Source organism: Watersipora subatra, chromosome 1 (genome assembly GCF_963576615.1).
Source record: "Watersipora subatra chromosome 1, tzWatSuba1.1, whole genome shotgun sequence".
In the NCBI taxonomy this organism is placed as follows: Eukaryota; Metazoa; Bryozoa; class Gymnolaemata; order Cheilostomatida; family Watersiporidae; genus Watersipora; species Watersipora subatra.
The window spans coordinates 14,559,896-14,582,874 of record NC_088708.1 but is presented as its reverse complement, the minus strand read 5'-3'; the positions used below and the strand labels follow the sequence as shown (position 1 = coordinate 14,582,874).

The following is a 22,979-nucleotide window of genomic DNA, read 5'->3' as shown; positions in this document are numbered from 1 at the left end:
ATAATACATCAGCCACTGTACAGTCGGTAATTCAAAAAGCTCAAGTTTTTCCTATTAGAAGGGCCAAAAGAGTGAGTTTGGAATGATTTTGGAACGAATCCGAGCAACTTACTGTTTGTACAACGTAAAATGCCTATAACAGAAATGTTCAGTTAATTCTGACCATAAAGCATAGATCTGGCATGAACACGTTTTCCAATCCGGAAATGAACCTCTCTACCCGACTTTATATACAATGTTGGATTACAATCATCTGGTAGCACAGACCGCACAATGAGTGAGACCCTGATATATTTGAATCACCACATAATGTACAGTGTAAATGCACATTGCGATCTACCTGCATTTAAAAATTGGACCTAGAAAAGATTCAAGGTCTAGAAAATGCAAAGGAATTAAAAATCAGTGAATTCAAAATAAGCAAAACGGCGTGTTTGTCTTAAAAATATGAAATCACATGAGCACTAAAGCTGAGGTCACATGAGAGGTTAGTCACACCGCGACAGCCTCAATATAAAGACATGCATGTGCACACATTTTCAGACGTCAAGTGAATCCTGAGTGAATATAAATAACGAGAGATGCCAAGGTGACAGTTAACTAAGCCATAGATGGAGTGATATAGATATGTTCTGCACAAAACGATGGTATTGAATGGTACACTTAGTGTCATTGAGGGTCATTTCTATAGGATATTCTTCCCGGTGTTATTTTAGTCATTGAGAATCTGGATCAGAAAAATTATCAAGATCCTCTGGATCATCAAGAGCAAGTGTAAGCCCATCACTGAGGAGGGGCACCACCAAAATTGAAAGAGTTAGGCACATTCACCGACTGAAATTGATAACCTCCCAGCATCTCTATCTTCATCGATTCTACAAAACATACACTTTCTTGAAACCACAGTCCAAATAATCAGAATCAATATATATCAAGTACTGTATCATTGCTAGTTACTATAAATCCCACATATTATTTACTATATTTTTACACCAATTCTTTTAAGGGCCTGTTGGATCAGATCATTTGAAACATCATTTAACTTATAAGTAAAATGTACATGCATATTTAGTTTTAGCTCGAATAAGTGGAAACGCCAAATTTACATATTTGCACATATTACAAAATCTCAAGTCCTATACATGGTGGAAAACAATGTTAACAAAGACTGCATCACAACTTTTTGCTTAGAATTGAAAATAAGAGAAAACTCCAAATATATTTGAACACACAATATTTATGGTCTATCACTATGTTGTAAACCTATTCATTATCTCAGACACTTCATTATAATTAAGCGACTATGCCAAAAAAACATAGCTTTAAACAGACCACCATTTATGCACTCCAAGTTAGGATATATGATTGATGGTAGCTAAAATTCTGTGGGATTAGATTGAAGTAGCTAGTTGTTTTGAGTTAACAAACTAAAGTTAAGAACGACTCAGGCAAAAATACACACAAAAAGGTAATACAACTCCTAATGATGTATAATTTACAAGTTTTAGGTAAACAAAGACACTCTACAAAACAAGAAAAAGTAAACTCAAAATGGTTTACATATAAGAATTATCGCAAAAATTTGCTCAAATATGGCATACCGAGTGGGAATAGAATTAAATTCCTTTACCTAAACTCATTCATTGCCTGTTTTCTATTCTCAACATGAACAAATATATCTATTTAGCACACACGCCTCACAACTGTTCTAGAATATCGTAGCAAGACCTTCCAGAAACACTCGTTTAACTTTGTAAGTTATAAATTTGCAATTGCAGACAAAACTCATGTATGCTTAGAGTAATTGAACTATTGAAATATTCTATAGATTTGCCTTTTTATTTCATTCTTATTGCTTCTTAATTTTTTTGGTGCAAAGTATCTGCCCATAACTTTTGCTACCACGCCATTTTGGTTTTGTGAAGATTTAACAAATTACTGTTTTGAAGTATTTACATACAACTTGAAACTGTAGCTCTATCTAAATGTCTACTTAACCAACATTGACGTCAAATAGCACATCAAGGATCTGATCAAAAACATATTTAATATTTGTGACTAACTTATTAGCCACAACTAAACGATTGACATGAATCTAGGCATTGTTTGTCCTCATTAATAATAGCTGGTAAAAAGATGATCTTGCCTAACAATTGAACAGTATATAAGAGAGAAAATATCAAACGTTATGAAACTCGTCTGATAAGTTTTTAGGCTTGTTTTAATAAAGTATGTTACCATCATGTTTAATGTCAACCAAACGAAGTGAAACCTGTAGAAAATGGCTTTCAGTTGATCGGAATTGAATTCGTCGTCAAATTTGAACGAAGATGAAAGATGAGTGTCTAGATTATTAATCTACATTGATTAAGCTTCACAATGTGATTGGAACTGACTTCAGCACTATGACATACCTTCATAAACTAATCGGTCATTGACAAAACATCTCTATAGAAAACGCTTGAGCTTTGAAATTGAAGGCAGGTGTTATACATGTACACATCAAAATACATGTATGTCGCATATAGCACGCTCAAATTTTAGCGCTACAAATATAGCGCAAGATAACTTTTATGCATCATTGCTATCAAATCACCTTTAACAGCTTTTCTCTGATCAGCCATTTTGATAATCTCTTGAACATCCTTTTGTTGATCTGCGTTGAGGATACCAGTTAAAGAGGCATACCAGGTTGGATCTGTTGTGTGTAAACCTGCGTACAGACAGAACAGAAGCTAGAAGCAGACAGCATGCAAGATTGGTCTAAATCAGTACCTAATAACATGTACACAACGAAAAAATATGATTACTAAAATGAACGACACTCACTCGAAAGAATAGATTTGAAGACGTTGTACTCGTCGATGCTACAAGAAGCTGACTCGAGTACAGTGACATAGCCTTCGAGTGCTGTCTCCTCCACATCATCATCATCTTCGTCGTATTCATCCTCATCGTCATCATCATCCTTTTGTAAGCAAATGCAACCATAAACTTCACTATGGCAAGCCCTCTCATTTTTACATACTGCAAGCCCTTTCATTTTTACAAACTGAAGCCCTCTCATTTTTACATACTGCAAGCCCTTTCATTTGACTACTACAAGCCTTATGGCTTTGGATATTGCATTCTCCCTAAAGACTAGTGCAAGAAGTTACCCCATTTGCTATTTTTTCCAGATAATCAGCATCCTCATTGACGTCATCCTCATCGTCCTCAAGTTCCTCGGCTACATAGTCATCGTCCTCATCGTTTGCCTCTCCATCACTATCATCAACTGCTTTCAGCATGTCTGCTTTGCCTGCGAAGACCAAGAGACGGGTCAGTCAGTCGCACACAAGTGATATACTGTTCATTCACATGAATGATATACTGTTCATTGGAAACAGTAGCAGCATCTACACACACACTTACTCTGATATGCTCGCTTCAATCCTTTGAAGACGAGAAGAGCGGCGGGAATTATCTCTCCAGCCACTTGAGTGACTATAGCAGGACGGTTATGAGGAGTGTTCATGAGACAACAAAGGCCGAGTATACATATCCTTCTGTCATGCAGTCTACAAGTGGTTACAATATCTTGGTAGTCCATACCCATTGTTATTTTCTACTAACAGCATGAACAGTAGCAAAATAAAACATTTAAAGATGATAATGATAAATGGAATGCAACAAGCATACCCCAGAAATGTGTCACAGTCATGGAGCCACTGTTTAATAAACTGCTCTGTGACGGACTGATCTGATATCTGTAGGTTGTTTAGCATCTCAAATAACATAGAGGGATTGTAGTATAGGGCAGCGATGACAACCTGCAGACACATAGCCCGCAGCTCTGAAGTCTTTACTTCTCTGGTTAGACGTTCCAGAGCAACACTCACAAAGAGTGAGACAGCCTGCAACAAGAGAATTGCACTAGGTACTGTGTGACAATTGCATCATTCTTAAAGTGCCAAAGAGTGTTCTATGCGTATACCGAAAGTATGCGCTCCACTAAAATTAATGTGAAATTACCATGATCCTGCAGGATTGGCACAATACTATAGGCACTGTAGATACCAATGGTATCTAAAGTCCGATGAAAAAGGCTTTTAGTGAGAAAAACAGGGATAAAGCAGGAAAAAGTATGAATATTTTCAGTTTGCAATAACAGCTGAGCTATAATTTGCTAAACTAAATATATTAAAACTTTTATTTATAAAAAAATTTATAACTCAATTTTTAGTAATAATATGCAAATATTGTAATATATATAATGTACCATAGACGTAAACCTCACGTCTATGGTACATTACATATATTACAATAATCTTGTCTATAATCTTAATACATCAATTAGTGCAACTACGACGAGCCCAAAGCTTAAAACACTTTATTGCAATCGGTAATATCTTTAACCCTTCATAAATTGTGGTTATCTGCGTTATTCGTACTGTTTTAAACAAATCTCAATTTCCAAAAAGAATAGCCCAACTTTAGGAGCAATATGTAATCATTGTATCAATCATCAATGTAATCCGTAATATTGGTAATGGACTAACTGTAATTGAGAAAGATATATTGCACATAACAATAATCAAGAAGGCAGCAGACTGAACTCATAACGGTAAACAACAGCTTTCTATTAATATGACGTCCATGTGCAAGCATATTTGCATGTATTTCTTTATTTTAAACAAAATTACATACAATCATGATTAATTTTGTGAGATGAGATATTCATCATAGCTTTCATTCTAATTGTATATTGTTTTTCATCGCTTGTTCTTACATTATCCAAAGTACATTTGCCGATATTAAAATGTTCAAGTCCTCAAGTGCGACATCAATTGTAACTCAACTAATGATATACTGTGTAAGAATGCAAGTCATAAGACACATTGACTTTTTAGATATAATTGTAATAGAGCAAACAGCCTTTGAGAAAGATTGTTAATGACCTATTGTGCAACAGGAGTGCTAACTGCTGGTCTAAAATGTGCTTTATGAGATCTCGAAAAGCCATTATGTTGCTTACGCATACATTTCAAGTGTGAACTAGTTTTATGACAAATCTAAGGATTCTGTAAAATAACAAAGCTTACACGGTTTATACGGCTTCTTCACATTTTTAAGGATTGCAGAAAGTGCCTCAAAATTTTTCCTAAACCATTGAACATCAGTTTTTACCAATAGGCAGTTTTAGTTAATGCCCAAGTATTTTCATATACATTAATATATCCTGGTTGGCCTTTACTAAAGTGCCCAAAACCTGAATGAATACAACGAGACGAGAGACGATCCCAGTCATAAGGTTTAGGCTCAAAATAACAAACTGCAACAGTAAGCAAAGTAGCACAGATTATGCAGTCATCAAATTGCAAGCCAATTTAAAACTGCACTATTTGTAATAAAACTGTTGTAAGAGTGTGCTGCAACTATTAAAACTGAAAACATAATGGAACAAACTAGCTTTTTGAGGCATTCAATTTCACAAGAATTAGTTTTAGTCGAAACTGGGTTTTGGGCAGTGTAACTCGTATTGATTAACTCTAATGCACACTCCTGCACTATGCAATATCTAAATACATATGGCTTTTGTGATAAGCGACTCATTTGTTTATCATTTGCATATCTTTGCCATCTGTCTTGTCATTAATTACATATCAAATTTCACACAATACATTTGACAATATTATTTGACAATATATTCAATACACAAAGAATAATAGAACTATGAAAAACGGGGTGTCAAAAGTACGTCCTGCAAAAAAAAAACACACTTGGTTCAGGTACTCAAAATGTGACGTCATAATTCTCATTTAGCCTTAGGTCGTCAATCCCTTTCGCTGCCATTGAGGCTGCGTTTTTCTGTGACAATCAGTGCTGTTAAACCCGGAGAGCGCTAATAATAAACTAGGATTCTAGATAATCAACAATGCCCGCGATCGTGCTAATGCCTGCCCAATACAAACATATGTTCTGGGTTAATTATGCTTCAATAAATGTACTGTCGTTAATAAAGGTAATGAAATCACATCCGATTAAATTAAATAGGACTAAATGTCAATCGCACTTTCGCGAGATCACGCAATGCCTGAAATTAATTAGTCTCAGTCGTCACCCTCAACATCACATTAAAAATAAAGAGCTAGTGCGTAATATCATCGGAAAAATATAGTATGGTTCTTGGAGTCTGAGGTACTTATCATAGAAATAATATGCACATGGAGAACTAATGACACTGATTCCTTTGTCATCTTCATCCGTTTTCTGGAGTTGTCCTACCTTCGCCTGCCACTAGCGTCATTATCGTAGTTGATAAATAAGCGGTAAGAGCACACAACAACGATTATGAGAATTGTGACGTCACAATTTTCGAGACTACGCCAGTAAACTTTTTCGCGGTAGAGCTCTGGGAAAATCCTATAAACACCAACCAATGTCTGTCTCACCATGGCAAACAATAGCTCATTCGAAAGCCAAGACTCTGATGCATTGAAATACACAATACAAAAAAAGTAATTTATGTGCTTTAACAAAATACAGCAGAGATGCTTTTACACTGACTGGTTTCCATCATGTCCAAACGTCCGAGTATTAATTGTTTAACCGTTAAAATGTTTACAATACAACTTTTCACTATGATCATATAATGTTGCATGGATAAATATGTTTAAAATAAACAAATTAAAAGTTAAGCACTGAAATTAGCAACCTTTCAATATATCCTGAAATTCTGCATAAATTGAAAAATTTACACCAAATTTCCCATTTAAAAATGCATCTTTGACTTATACGGCGGTGACGTTTTTTCATGACAAGAATTCTAGTAAAATTCAAAAACCATCGCAAATCAAAATTACATGACGCCATACACGTATAAGAATTTATTTATAAAATAGTAAAATACTAGTACTCCTACTCAACATGAGATCAAACACAAAGTCCCATTCTTCACAATTCCGATTGTAACCGCTAGGATTATCTTCTGGAATAACGTGTTTTTTATACGTAGTATCTGCCTACAAGCCCACATTTTGGTAATCCATTTGACACATCTGCTATCATCCATTCATCCGTTTTCTTGTAAACGAACCACAATTCCTAACAGAAATCTGTCTTGTGGCTTGCTTTTCTGTTAAATACGTATCAGTAGAGGTGACAGTTTTGATCGATCGGCGAAATGAGCCAATATGACGAAGTGTTGTTTTTTAAGCCCCGTAGTCTTCACTAGAAATGTCTTCTCTCATCCTTTTGTTAATTATATTGCCGATGGCACCAACGAATGCGGGCGTTTTTGCGGATGGTGTTTATGGATGCCATTTCTCCAGCTACGCCTCGCCTGCCTTCGATACCGACTGAACTATTAGCGATCAAATGATTTGAGCCAGAGAAGGGGGTCGACTTATATGACGGGTACGTGACAAAACCAAGATTTTTAAACAAAACTTTAGACCTCGACTTACACACCGAGTTCACTTATACGCCAGAATTTACAGTAATAGCAAAACGAAATGCTGAACTGCTCAAGCAAGCGCCATAGTATACCGATTGCATGCAAATAGTTTGTATTGATGCATACAAATAGCAAATATAAGAACATTATGCAATCTAAACTTTTATACATTTACATTAACTTTTAAAAAAGGTGCAAAAATCCCACCCAGCTACCTTCATGATTCACTAAATTACAGGTTGTAAAAAACTACCTTAAAATAAAGTCAAATGTTTCAATTTACCGAGTCAATCTGTCCTTTGTACTGCAAAATCAGCACTTCTATAAGCTTGGCAGCATGACACTCAGCGTCTTCACCGCTGTCGGTAGTCAGTACTACCTTGCACATATTGTAGATCATCTCAAGGTGCTTTGGATTAGAAGCAAACTTATCTGGGTCCACAGTGACATAGTTGTGCAGACATGGCATCATTTCTAGATAAGCCAATAGGGTATGAAAGCAGCTCACACCGGAGCCAATGTAAATGCAGATTTTACTCATCCGAGACACACGCATGAAGCACAACTATACAAAATAACGTATGTTAACCATCTATAAGAAGTATTTGTCTAAATTATATAGTCAACCAAAGGCAACTAAAACAAACAACTAGAGACTTCTTACGCACCAGTAAAATAGTCATAGCCATCATTGTTGAACATTTCATACACCGAGTTAAACACATGCCACATGGCGTCACTGATGGTCCTGCTCGTCAGTACATATATGTGTGAAAGAATCTCCTCATAATATTCTGCAACCAGAACACCTCCGTAAAAGAATAAGACCTTGACACGACAGACACATGATGCCGAGTTGAAGAAGATGAACGTACATGGTAACATTTGAAATAACAACATTAGAAATAACAATATAGGCATGATATAACAAAAGGTTGGTGAAGCACGAAAGGTAACATACGGAGAAAGAGACCCTCACCAATGCATTGGGAGCTTATAATGAAGCCTATAATCTGGAGCACAATGGGCTCTATTTGAGCAAGGATCTCTGGTGATTCATCTAGCACTGAGAGTAGGCAGTCTATAGTGTTCAGCACACCCATGGCCACAACCACCTTGTCATCGCTGTCACCAGAGTTGTCATCACTTTCGACTACCTACGATTATAAAAGATGAGTCCATCCACCAAGAAATTGATTAAATGATAAAATTGATTACTATTAATATACATGTATAGACAATGTCGAAGAAACCTCACGGATGAGGAAAACAAATTTATCATCTCGGACAGGTTCTTCGATTAGTATACCCCACATAAAATGCACGAGAGCCACGAATAACAGTCTCATGTTGCTGTGGGATCACATACACACGTACGTACGTACATATAAGCGCGATTGTACCTGTTTAAATATGTTGGCAAGATGATTGACCATCTCTACAGCTATGGATGCAACATCGTCTTGGTACTTGACTATAAGTTTTTGTATAACAGCTGTCAACTCGTCATTCTCTGTGTCCCGGACCAAATTCAGCAACTCTACAATTAAAGGAACCGACTCACAACAAGAGACACAACAGCACTACTAAAGTTTATAGTAGACAATCTATGAACTAGAATAGCTACTGACATATTTTACGGATTCTATAAAACAAATACTAAATAGACTTTAGCTCATCCGGCGACATGTTTCTAACCTTTCTACTGACAAAAAGTATCCCAGTGTTTAACGAAAAACTCAGTGAAATGAGAGCTCAAGTTGAAGGTTACCTAACAGTATAGGCTTGATGTTAGGCTGTATATATTGACAAGCTGCATCATGGCTCTCGATCAGCGCCTGTAGCGCAATGGCTGCTTCTACCTTTACAGGAAATTCCTTATCCTCACACAGACATTGTCTCGTCAGCTCAACAGCTGTGCCGAGATTACCCATATCCTTGAATCTAGTGCTTACGAAGTGCTGTAGCACCCAGCAGGCCTGTGCAAAAGAATCACACTTGCTACCCATTTGCTACTGCGCTCTAACGGAGAGGCAAATGGAATAACACCGCTATCTTAATATCGCCTAATCAAAAGCTACAGGCTCTACATGCTTGGAAATACATCAGTAAACTTGACTATAAATCAAGTAGCTGTTATTTTACAACCACATAAACATACAAAATAAGGTCGTGCTGAGACTAGATTTTGCATTTCTAGTAATAGAGGATAACAGTTGTTCATTTATTTGACAAGCTTTGGATAAACATTTTTGTTTGAGCTGATAGACAATTCCAAGCTTAACATGATCCCATGTACAGTACTTTTCGGACTATTAACCGCACCTCTATATAAGCCACATCTGCTTTAATTAAAAAAAAACGTTAATAAAACAATACATAGGCCGGACCTTTTGTATAAGCCGCAGAACTCAGGACGGTGCTTTCTTAACACGACAGCAACTTTGCTGGTTAAAACGGAACAGTGCCGTATTAACCGACGCTTTTTAACCCAGTGCCTAACGGAACAGTACCGTTGAGCATTGTTGCATTTTTTCTATCACCGCCAGAGGCGCATAAACGAGATTCTGGTTAATGCGCCCTAGCTGTAAAAGAAAAAACCCACGGAATAGCCGCATAATTATATAAGCCCCATGACTCAAAACATAAAAAAAGTAGCGGCTAATAGTCCGAAAAGTACGGTACTCATGCGTTGTAAAGCAATTGCTAAAAGTATGTCTCTCTTGTCTGATGAAGGATCAGTCAATAACATTCACATATTCTTTTTCAACAATTGTTCAGCAATACTGCAATTATCTCTAATAGATGGAGAATGAAGCTGAAAATAATGAATTGAGATGAGTATAATTATTGCAGGGGTTTCCAACATCTTTCCCCCCTAAAGGTCCGGCCACACGTAACAAATTATTTGTTCAATCTGACCGAATTGACGAATTTCACAGAACTCACAGATTTATTCGGCAGAATATCAGAATTGTCTGAGCATGCACACCGAATTCGTCAACAAAACGTGTTTAATTGGCTAAGCAATTTTTTTAGCGAGCACGACTCTAGCAGCTTTGACAATTGGTATAGTCCAAGACACGTACGACGACACACAATAAAAGTATAAAGGCGACATGACCTGATACATACGATGCAACTGCCTAGATGCGCTGTTGTTGGTTCTCTCTCGTTAGTTCACCATGGCAGGAACTTCTCATTGTGTATCCAGTATTTTATTTTAGATGTTTTAGAAGCTATAAATTGTTTTTTTAATAATAATTTCTTTTTATGCAGCAAAAGCTCCGTCCCAGAAACAGTCGCTCTTTCTAGCGCATATAGGCAGTTGCATCGTATGTATCAGGTCATATCGCGTTTATACGTTTATTGTGTGCCGTCATACGTGTCTTGGACTATCCCAATTGTCAAAGCTGCTAGAGTTGTGCTGGCTAAAAAAATTGGTTAGCCAATTAAACACGTTTCGTTGACGAATTCGGTGTGCATGCACAGCTCAGACATTTCTGTGACATTCGGCCGAATAAATCTGTGAATTCTATGAAATTCGCGAATTCGGTCAGATTGAACGAATAATTCGTTACGTGTGGCCGGACCTTAACTCTTTTTATTTACACATACAAAAAATAAAATTTAATTAACCCTCAAAGAGTATATTAGGATGGTGACAATAGCGATAATATCCAAATCTAATTTTGTCTTGACAAAAACTTATCACCCCGACTACACATGTAGCTCAGTAGGCAGCATTTGGAGATAAAATGACAACTTACACGAGCTCTCAAGAAAGGGTGTTCACTTTTGAACTCTGGATAGACGTATGTAGTGAGAAGTGTTTCCACCTGGTTCTTGTATACATCTTTCTGCAAATCAAGCGTAACTAGTAATAATGGATTACTGCAAAACTAGTTTGAGAAATATTAGTGACTGCAAAGACTTTCTACTGAATTAATGTAGAATACAGAATTGAGCATCACTATAAAGGGTGCTATAACAGTAAATGATTACTTGCTGAACATTGCGAAATTGAAGAGCCAGTCTAATATATAAAGAGATAGCAACAGAAATGTTGTAATTACTTTGAGTAGTAGCTTTCCTAGGGCGCCGAGAATGTGGAGTATTCCATCCTTTTGTTTAGGGGTAACTGCCCCTTTTTGACCAGTAAGAACCTGCATGCAAAACTCCACTGTGTTGTTGAGGACCTGCTTCCGCTTGCTGGCGGCGTTGTGCAACAATCCTTGAGCTGCCATGGAGGGCGAGAGGAATTCTTCAAAGACGTCTGCAACACGAATAGCTAGTTGCCAGTGAATGTGTAAAAACAACAGCTAGTAATGTTGACAACAATCTTACAACAAGTGGCAATAGCAATGAAGTCCACAGAAGCTGAAAACATACTGCTTCTAGGAAGAAGGCTATTCGTTTGCCCATAGCACAAGCAACCTAGAAAATGCAGCAAAATGTGCTTAAGAAAAGTTGAAAACAAATTTTATGTTGTGTACTCTCTAACGTTGAAAATATAATGAAAATACTTGGCTGACGAGTGGTTGTACAACCGAACCTGAATTTGAAATTACCTCTATATAATGATTTTTTTGACATGCCTCATTAAATTGAAGTAGATATTTGTCACATAAGAGCAGTCATTTCCTACATACTATGTCTAGTTTTCAAAAACATTACGGTTTTATAAATTGGTTTGATTTTGCGTTGCTCAATAATATTGGTGTTTTATACAGTCCAAAGCTAGCATTTTATTAGAATAAAATAAACAAGGTGTTTTTATACTTATTTTACAGAAAAATCAGAGTAAACGGGGCCGGGATACAGTTCTGTAATACTTTCCCAAGCCTAAACTATTAATAGAGCAATTATGAGAAATTCAGTGTCCTTTCTATACTACCTTCTCTTTTTATGCAGTGCATGATATAAAACTTGCTGATGAAAGCTGTTTTACAGTCTTTGAAAAAATTCAAATTGTTCATACTATTTGTATCAAAAAAGGGTTCGAGAAGCATTTTTCCAACAGCCTTCTATAATGTGTTCCGATCATAAACCAAAGTCACATGGTACTTTTAAAATCATGGATGCCGAGAAAACTTGTGCATGCAGCTGTAGTATAAGAGAAAACGCTTTTCTTAGACATAATATAGCAAAACATCAGTAGACGTGTCTACAACAATCCTTTGAGAAATCTCTAAAACTGTCAAGAAGTTATCATGAAGAAATGGAAATTGACTAGAACAACAATAAGACTGAATGAGTGAAAATGGAGAAGTCGACTGTGATAGTTGAAGATAAACATCTGAAGTATCAAATGTAAGAACAAACAACAAAACTAAAAACTATGTTAATTTAAAATTAATGTAGTGTAAATTAGACTAGCTATACAACTCTATCACTACACTATCATCTGCATCGCCAAAGCTACATCTTAATTTGCCTATATTTAACGTATAGGCGTTGAAACAAATTTTTTTTTATTTTGTTATATAGTTTTATATAATCCATTGACTTTATATGCTATATCAAATTACCTGAGCGCTAGAATGAATTAAGGGAAACTATATATTCCTATAAGAATATTTGATCCAACCTATGACCGTTTTAACATACAAAACGAATCTCAGTTCAAATTAACTTCACATGTCGAGATTTGAGTTTTCTCAATATACAATCTTCTGATGACAAAGACACACTAGGTACATAAAAAGTTACACTCAAGGAAACATACACTCAAGGAAACAAATAGTGAGATTTATTTCCTTGAGTTCCACCAGAAGCGATATAACATCTATAACAACCATAAGCCAAAAGGGATGGGCCATTGTATATTCTGGTAATTTGTAAATTATGCCATTACACACTGTGCAACCTGAAGCAGAACCAAATCAGTATACATGATGACAGCTTTTGCGCATCTGTTGAGCGAATGATTATAATACAAGATCATTATATAAAATACAATCTAGGATGAATTGCATACAACAAAACTTATCATTTGTCTCTGCCATATGGAATGCTGAATGATGACAGCCAGCTAAAATTTAATCAAGCAACAATAGCCAGGCAGTAAATAGACGTAAGAACTGGCCATAAAGATAACTGGCTTCGCACAGACTGACACTCACCATACTTGGTTTTAATGTATTCTATCGGGTCTGATGTCCAGAGGTCCTGGTCATCATCACTATGACACAAAAGTGGGAAGATTACTTCTACTATAACGGTCTAAAAATTAGATTCATTCCACATTCAGGATATTATATAATGCACCGACTAAATTGGAAATCATTCAAGTTCAGTTTGTGGAAAGAACATCACAGATAACAAAAAGAGTTTATTATCTCGGACAGTTCCATCTGTTAGTATATCCCATGTTATTCATATGACGACCATGAATAGTATAGCATGATCTCATTTTGCTTTGGGATTGTGTGAAAACCATGTGAATATTTACAATGACCATACGCTACCAATGTGGATATATGGTAATACCTTTTGCAGTTAAAAGCATAAATAGGCATGATTAAATTAATGCATTATCTAAATTATAGCAACAAAAAAATAGACAAAATGTATCAGTAAACTTCAGCGCAAACTTTCAAATAGAGCTGTATAAGAATCTTACTACAAACCAAATTTTTTTCTTCACAGCAACACCATTCCTTCAGCCCTAGATGAAAAAGACTGCAGAACTGTATCACACACTATTAGAAATAACACTAGTGTTAGAATTACAAAGTTGGGGTTTTGGATAGTTTGAAAATTTGTCCAGATAAATTTAAAGATATTAGAATTGTCTTTATCCTTTTGATTCATACGTATTTGAGAATGTTCCATTAGTTTTTGTAGCAATTATATTTATACTTCCAGGAAACTCAACTAGCATTTTCATTAAGTAGATCTGGTCCATACTCACTAGGCCCCAATCACTAGTCCCCTTAGCAACAACCATATCATTCCTCACTAGGCCCCAATCACTAGTGTCCTTAGCCTTAGCAACAACCATATCATTCCTCACTAGGCCCCAATCACTAGCTTCCTTAGGAACAATCAAATCGTGACTACAATGATTATGCACAATCGTCGACAAGTTATTCTACTAAATACAACTTTATTAAAATACCTGAAATGACGATGCAAATGTTTTAAAATTGCTTTTATAGCCTGCTTTATTTTTTTATGACAAATCTTTTTGCGATGGTCATTACAGGTAACTGGTAACGATGTGTGATGATTAAATTTTTTTGATAGAAATGCTATCGCATCACATATTTGCTTCACCTAAATAATTTAGACTTCTTTATGAAGTAAACAAGCTGAGACTCTAAAAGACGATTTGCAAGCTTCTAGCATCAGCAGTATACGAGCTGTAGCATATGAGCTGCAGCGTACGAGCTGTAGCGAACAAACTTCTGCAAACAGTACTGAAAAGTAAAACTAATGGGCACGAGGCAGTTATTTCAGGTAAATGGGAGAAATATCACTAAATTTTGCTGTAGCAGCCTCACCTGTATGTGCGGTTTTAAAACTTTCCATGATGAGGCATGATCCACCCTGTAAAAAACAACAAATAAGCTATTACCATTTGGTGGCTACTGACAGTACTCTGCCTAATGTAAAGATGTACAGTGGGCCTTCGCCATACGATTTTAATTCGTTCCAGCGTTGGCATTGTAAAGCAAAAATTTTGTATAGAGAGATATAGAAACCCATAGTAAATATGTAATGCAAACACCCTCTGGTAAGAGTCATAAAAACTTTATATACATACTGCACATATTGAAAATTAGTAATAAAACAATATGTTAACCTTAGTAACTATAGTTACGCACAGTAACTTTAGTGTATTTAGCTGTTATGATCTGCAATAAAATGTAACGTCACAATGTAATACGTGGAGTACGTACAGTACTACAGGGGGTTCTTACTTTTGAGACAGACGTACAAAATAAATGTTGAATTTAACTTGAATGAATTTAGCTTACTAAACACATACTTGAAGCTAAATTTCAGCATGTATTTTTAGCTATTTCACTGGACTTCAACAGTTTCATTGCTAAAATTTTACCACCTGTTTTCGGTTTCGTTTACACAATATCTCATAACGCCGAACTGAGCGAAATCGAGCATCATATCTCATCTATTCCTTGTTAGAGGGATTTTGGAGAATAGCATTTCAGCATATTTATTCCGTCATCATCAGCATGCTGACTGCAGAATTTGAACTCGAAAAGAAACTTTTGTTGACTTCGTATGACGAAAAATGTTTCGTATAGAGGACAAAAAATAAGAGTGTTCTACATAACAAGACGAAAAAAATCATATAACAGGGTCATTGTAATCTGAGGGCGCACTGTAGTTGCTTCCATAAAGAAAAGTAAAAGCAAGCTATGTTGTTCTATGAATGGATAGACTGGCGGCAAAATGAGCATCTACCTATTTATTAAGAGTAAAAGGGAACATACTGTAATACCTCTAATTGAACGTCACCTCTATTTAACCGCCATTTCCATTTGACCGCCACTTTCAAATTCTTCAATCGTTACGAAACCATAAAATCAATTGGTCAGTAGAAAAGTGTCTAGAAAATCGTATTAATTATGAATCGTTTATATAAATAACAACTAATTATCTCATCGTCTAATTATAAAGCTTCGTTCTTTTTTTTCGTTAAAACTTTGAAAGCAACACCATAGAAATAATTAATAACTGCTTCAGGCTACTAGTAGTTCCTCGTTTACCGCGGTCTTGATACTTCGAAGTACATGTAAATAAAAACCGGTTTACATTTACGATGATAGATGAACGACTAGCTCTGGGCCAAAGGTTACGTTTAGCAATCAAACCTTTTGTGTTGCACTTGTGGTAAATGCAACGAGTGAAAGTTTTGCTCCGCCCAAGTATTGTTTGAACGCCAATATCGACTAGTTCAGCTGTGCAGAGGAGTTGAGGTCAGAAGACATTGTGGAAGGTATTGGACAACCAGAAGTTTGTTCCATCAAAAACAACTACCAGAACGCAGCTATCCGAGCAAACAATGCAAATATTTGTGTTTTAAAAACATTAATTTTTGTTTCTGCATGTAATAAGTATGGTTCGTTTATGTCACTTGCTCATGAATATACATATTTATAGCATTTGATAGAATATCACAATATAACTTATTAACTTGCAGATTTATAGCATATTATTTAATAGCATCCTTGCAGTTATCGTGACATGGCTTACAATGGATCAACGGTCATGACTCTTCCATTGCACATAAAAAGCTAGTTTTGACTGCAAGCATATCAATGAGTGCAACAAGCTTTTTTCAATGTTATTAAATATAGATATAAAATAAAAATATATCTTCAAATTTAGAATGAAATAAAAAATTGAAATACAAGTTGGAGGTAAGTTAGCAGATTTATTGCATCCACAAAGTTTAATATCGCTGCGCCAGAAAGAGTGCAAAATAAAGGCAACATTCGCTTTGCCCGTAAAAGGGCTAAATTTATCTTCCTAAAACTCTGACGAGCCATTTGAAAAATACAACACCATCATCTATTTCAACGCCACCTCCAATCGACTGCCACTAAAGAGGAAAGGTTGAAAAATAGAGTGCCATGAGGTTCAATTAGAGGTTTTACGGTAACTTACACATGGTTGAGATAATTGAGACTCTGTTGAAGGACTCGAGGAGCTACGTACTGCTGACACCTGTAGGTCTCCAAAAGCTTGAGCACCAACTCTAGAGTAGGGGCTGCAAACAAATAGAGTGAACTTACTGACTCGCTGGATCTTCCTCTCAAATAAACTTACTTTTTTGTGACATTCTACATGCCCACCAGCCACAATTATTTTTTGTTATCTTTTTGGTGACGCTAAGTTTTAGAAAGGCAATAACTCATCCCAATACTATAGCAACACGAACTGTGAAAGAGTGCACATGATACATACCTGCAAAAGACCGTAGGTACCACTCTGCAAACTTGTTGTATTCCTTGACGACACTGCCAGGGCTGCCGTACCTAAGGAGATAGTTAAACAGCTCAAGTCAAAAGTTAACCATCAAAGGTAACAGCAGAAACTAAACAATAACAAATCTTAACAGAATTCCAAAGCCTGCAAAGGTCTAACAAAAATAGTGCGATATTTAAGTGAATTAAAAGAACTTTAGAAATTTGAGAAAACATCTGAAGTTCGAGAAACCTTGATTGCTGCTTGTATAAAAAAATACAATTTGCCAATTGCACTTGTTTCTTGAGGTATGGCTTGTCAAAAACACAAGCACAGAAAAGATAATTGTATTTAAACCTTCTGTAAAATAGAGTCCAAGAAGATCTTCGCAAGTTCTTATTCGTAAGAAACACTTGTGCTGCAGTTTTAAAAAACTACTTGAAATGAAAACGTTTTTAAATAAATAATTACTACACTATTTGCCTTCTGTAAATGTTCAGAGAAATTTTATTTCAAAACATTTTATAGGATGCGTCTAATACGACATGTCAGTTTCTAAGAGTAGTAATGGTTTAAACTACGCGATACCAGCTAATTAATTTCACACAGCTACGGTTTAGCACAGAGTCCGTAAGGTTAGTGATGCTTTTTAGCAGCTAAAATAAATTCTCAGTGGTTTAAGCACTATATCATATTGACAACGAGATTGACTATGATATAATGAAATTATTTTCTAGCTACCTTCAATACATCATTTTTTTATGAAACGGGGTAATAGCAAATGATCAGGCGAATATAAGTTCATGGAGTGGATAATTCAATCTTAATAAGGATTAATTTTTTTCATGTAATAATTTATTGTTTTTGGCATGCTTGCGCATGATCAATAGTACAGGCTAATGACAAACACAAATTACTGCTGCTATAGTTTATGCAACCGATTATTCACCTAATCAACTAACTATAAAAAACTGCACACTAAAAGCGATATACTATTACTGGATTGTTTCTTTTATCCAGGATTTTGTAAAAAATTTATTAACCTTTTGCTGCCATATAATCTATCGCCACTTATGATACAGTGCCAGATTAAATTCAGCTTTTATGGCTTTCAAAAGTATTCTTTCGTTTCACTAAACATCACAACTAGTTACAACTTACTACTTTAAAATACATAAAAATTATCTTGCTGCTTTTTTAACATATTTATAATCATAGAGAATTCTAATTTACTTTCATGAAAATCAAACCGCGCGCTAATGATTTGGTTAACATAAACATTTCGCTTCCATTACTTCTTTATAAAATTGATTGCAATACAGAAGTGCTTCTTACCTTTTCATATTATGAATGAAGGTCACAAACAACTTATCAATTGTTCAAACGTAGCCTAATAGTGATTTTTCATAGTGACTGCGTATTCTGATCGCAGTCACTATGACAAAATGAAATGTTCAAAAAACCTAACAATATTTAAATAGCTTCCAATAAATGGTAATTTACATTGCCATGGAATTACATAATATAATGGCAGAAATTGACTAGACAAATCAAGGCTGGTTAATTATGGCGGGTTAAATCATTCATAATTTTTGCAAAAATCAATGTTTTTTGACAAACAATCTAGTTGATGTGTGTAACAATCTGTAAACACTCCTCTATCATAAATTAGCAAGTGTGATCCAGATACTTGACTGTATGTGTAATATAATGCTACAGAAGGACCTTTGAAATTAGGATCTACAAGTTTATTTAGTAAAACCCAAAGCAAGATCAATTGTAAGAGAGCAACTGTAACTGGTAGTTTTCCCCTCACTACTCTGTTTAATAAATGATATGACGACATCAAACTCGTTACGGCAATCAGCTCAAGTGCAAACGCTGAAGCATTTCTCCATCTTGGGTTTCGATCATGAAAAAATGAAAAAACGAGGTACTAAAAACCGACCAACTGTTATATATATTTCGCATGATCAACCGCATCGATGACACCAGGAAGAATGTGCTCAACTATTTCATAGTGCCTTTGAATGTGAAACTGCTGGTAGCTCAACGCCCCTAACTTATACGTAGTATGCAAATTGTGATTTTATATGGCTGTTGAATGCAAAAAATTGTCTAACTAAAAATGCCATCATTTTCATCAGATCGCCAGCATTCTGATGCGAAATGTAATCCAGAGACGATTTGCTTGAGCAGAAAAATCAAAAGTACAAAAAAAATTAAACACAAAGTTTTTTTGAAAAACCATGATTTGCAAAAATATCAAACATTTTTCAAAAAAAATCTGGGATAATTTTTTGAGGTGCTTACTCCATACAAATATATTACGTTTTAACAGAAGTTGGCACAGAAATCTCGACAATTTATTCTCATTATTACAAATTGGTAAAAGTTCAAATCAAACCTAAAAATCCTATTTTACATAAGAAAAAAAAACATACGCCTCAACCTTATAACACTTTTTTGCCCAGGTTCTTGGGTTATTTTTTGAAAAATGTTACATTCATAAACCAAAGCGAAGTAAAACTTGCTGCTACGGATGAACAAATCTGTATTGCAATTCAAATCGCGTCAAACAGCAACCGAAAAGATTTTGATAACAAAATATTTGAAACAGAAATAAATGTTGCTGATATAATAGTCTCTTTTGTGATAGACATTGTTAAGGAATTTGTCACTAAATTTTGCTTTTACTTATTTAGTTTTACTATTGTAAAAGTGCAGCATGCAAAATAGCATACATTTATTGCATTCAAAGGATGAAAACAGCTTTTTTACATGTGATTTGTTGCTACATGTGCTTATCTGAAGCACTGATTGGAACAGACAGCAGTGAAAATATGTAGTTGGCAGTGTTCGAATGCAGCAACTAAGGGGCACATTAGAGGATACAAATCAACATTTGATTCAAACAAACTAAAACACGATAAGTAAAAAATTATTACTATATAAATTTGATAAGTCTTTAAACAAATAAAAATCATAATACAGAAATAGACACGCAACAGACATATAGAGTGCCTAAACGCTTGTATGATATACTTCGCGTATTTAAATGAACCATCAACAAAATGTGCAGTGTGAAACGAGTGCCACATTCATCTTCTGGCACAGTTTTTCAATAAGTGTGTTTAATCCTGAGAAGCATGATCACCATATATAATATAATTATGCTCTAGAATTGCATAGAGGGTTATATTGTTAAAAGAAAATATGCTTGCACAATTAATAATGTTTCATACCTTTCAAACGTTCGAACCATTATATGCAGACACCATTTTTTAATTTTCCACCAGATTGTTTCACTTAAGTCATCAGGGTCAACTTGAGCCAATGCAGTCGGAAAAGGCTGTGCCAAAATCTCGCGGCAAGTCACCATCCAGCGTGAGAAGGCATCACGAGATATTAGGTCAAGTGGTAGACAGAACTGCACAAGGCAGTAAAAGCATTTGAGAATCTAAAACAGAAAATATTATTTGTACAACTGTTGCAAGATATACTTTGTTTTGTTGCAGCGGACATTTAATAACAACGAAAATAAGAAAAAATGCAAACACCTGCTTTTGAATAGTAACAGAAGCTTCCGAGTTATCTGGCAACAGCTGCTTGCACCGACTGAGAATAACTGGTAGAATATGTGTCATGGCAGCATTTAGAGGACCTCTATCAGAGTTTGACTTGTACCTGAATGCAAACACATCTTAATTTAATCCTATTCCCTTTCATACAAGGTGAGGACATGAGACAAGGGTAAATCGCAAAAGAGCTTGCTCATAATTCACATCGCAAGAAATAACGACATGCGATTACTATCCAGCTAATGCACAAGATTTTAGGGACATACTCATAATGCTTGATGAGCTGATGAAGACATATGAGAGCTCCAAGCCAGGTCGCTGTGTTGTCAGATTGAAGGTGCCTAATTATCTGGTCCACTATATTAGGCCATTTTCCTGGATAATCACATTTAATAATTCCTGCCACAGCAACAGAGAGTTGTGTTCTGCAAAAAAAAGTGGCACTATAGATAAATATCTATCACAAGCAAATGCGCTAATGCAACAACAAATCTCGCAATACAATAACGAACCTTATAGGCAAAGGAGCAGTAATCACGCCATTGACAATATTCTCTCTAATGACCACTTTGTCCATTTCATGTATACTGAATGGTATTGGATCATTTAAGTTTTCTCTTTCCTTCATTTCCCAATACCTGGTCACCATATTCTTCAAGTATACTGCACCTGTAAACAAACCGGCAAAACATTTTTGGGGTAAAGGGAACAACATCAAATAATCTGACAATTTAGACTGTTAATAGTTCTACAAACCTGCTTGACGCACAGGCATTTGTATCTGATCCGATCCAACAAGCTGTAGCAGCAGGGGAGTGAAACCAATAATTTTATGAATCTACAAATTCGAGAAAAAATATCATAATAGTCCAAATAGCTTAAAAAATGTAAGGAAGAAAGCAAAGATTAAATGAGACACAATCAGAATGAACAGGAATTATTTTTGACGAGATAATAGTAAGGGACGGCCTATTGTATTAAATAACATCCCTTATTCGATAGACATAAATGAACTATTGTTTTAATATTAGTGCATAAAATGACTACTATTAGCCAGAACAGGTGAACAAACCAACTAGTTCTACCTACAACAGTTTTGTAGACCAATTTATTTCTAATCATATTTTTAACTGTCACACTCTATAATACATTACGGGAAGGATGCTTGATAAACTTCCATAATGGCATTCGCCGTGACCTAGTAGTCTAGAGCATTTGACTTGCAAACAACTAAAAAGCCTCTGGTTATTACTGGAAGGGGGGTGTAACCTCAATATGCCCTCTATGCCGAATCATCAAAGCAGAGTAGTACGCATTCTGACAAGCAATCTCCAATTTAGAGTGTAGTGCGAAATCGTATCACAGATATTGTTTATCTGCATTATCAAGCAACTTCGCCAAATCAATCAAAACATTCCCTAGCAGCATTAACATTTTCTACGCATAGAATAAATATATTCTTGCCATTAACACTAACGTGCTACATGATAATTTTTCCAACACAATTTTACATTTTCAACTACAAGCTACTAAAAATCATATGGGTTGTGATACATGTCCAGGGGCACGAGAATCTAACAATAGTGTATCGTGCCAATAACATGGGCGAACACGCGTTAAAACATGTGCACGGACATGTCGTGATACATCGTAGAAACAGTCTTATATTAAATTGACAGATAATGATACAACATACCTCATCTAGCTTTTTTCCAGCTGCTTCCTGGTGAGTATGGTCAAGAGTAGCCGTGAGAATTTCTACAACATGCCCAGGGTCCATCTTCACAATTTAGTTGGAACGTTACGACGAGAGCAGGCATTCAGCTAATCAGCCTAAACATGGAGCCTGAAAGGACCTATTTACGGCGCAAAAAGAAAAATCCGATGGTTCCGGTTCATCAGCTAATATCGCAAAGCGCATGCTCGATCTAGATTCACTTTCGGTTTGACGTTTAGAGTCGTTGGATAGTTCATAACTACCAAGAAGTCACTACTGTCCTATTTTCGCTTCATCGCTG

General features: G+C 35.6%; 1 protein-coding gene across 1 annotated transcript; it reads right to left on the bottom strand.

The window, feature by feature from the left end:
* Window positions 1-274: 274 nt before the first annotated feature.
* LOC137385568 (importin-7-like) lies at window positions 275-22,807 on the bottom strand. Its single transcript, XM_068072053.1, has 23 exons — window positions 22,658-22,807; window positions 21,718-21,799; window positions 21,474-21,630; window positions 21,228-21,386; window positions 20,941-21,067; window positions 20,626-20,840; window positions 17,381-17,451; window positions 17,081-17,183; window positions 14,947-14,992; window positions 13,564-13,663; window positions 11,515-11,714; window positions 11,209-11,298; window positions 9,210-9,417; window positions 8,842-8,978; window positions 8,418-8,595; window positions 8,107-8,232; window positions 7,722-7,912; window positions 3,682-3,896; window positions 3,415-3,560; window positions 3,159-3,301; window positions 2,830-2,968; window positions 2,597-2,713; window positions 275-875 (listed from the first exon to the last, which is right to left on the bottom strand). The coding sequence occupies exons 1-23, from the start codon at window positions 22,739-22,741 to the stop codon at window positions 784-786; spliced, it is 3,126 nt and encodes a 1,041-aa protein (XP_067928154.1). The 5' UTR covers window positions 22,742-22,807; the 3' UTR covers window positions 275-783.
* Between the last annotated feature and the right edge of the window lie 172 nt (window positions 22,808-22,979).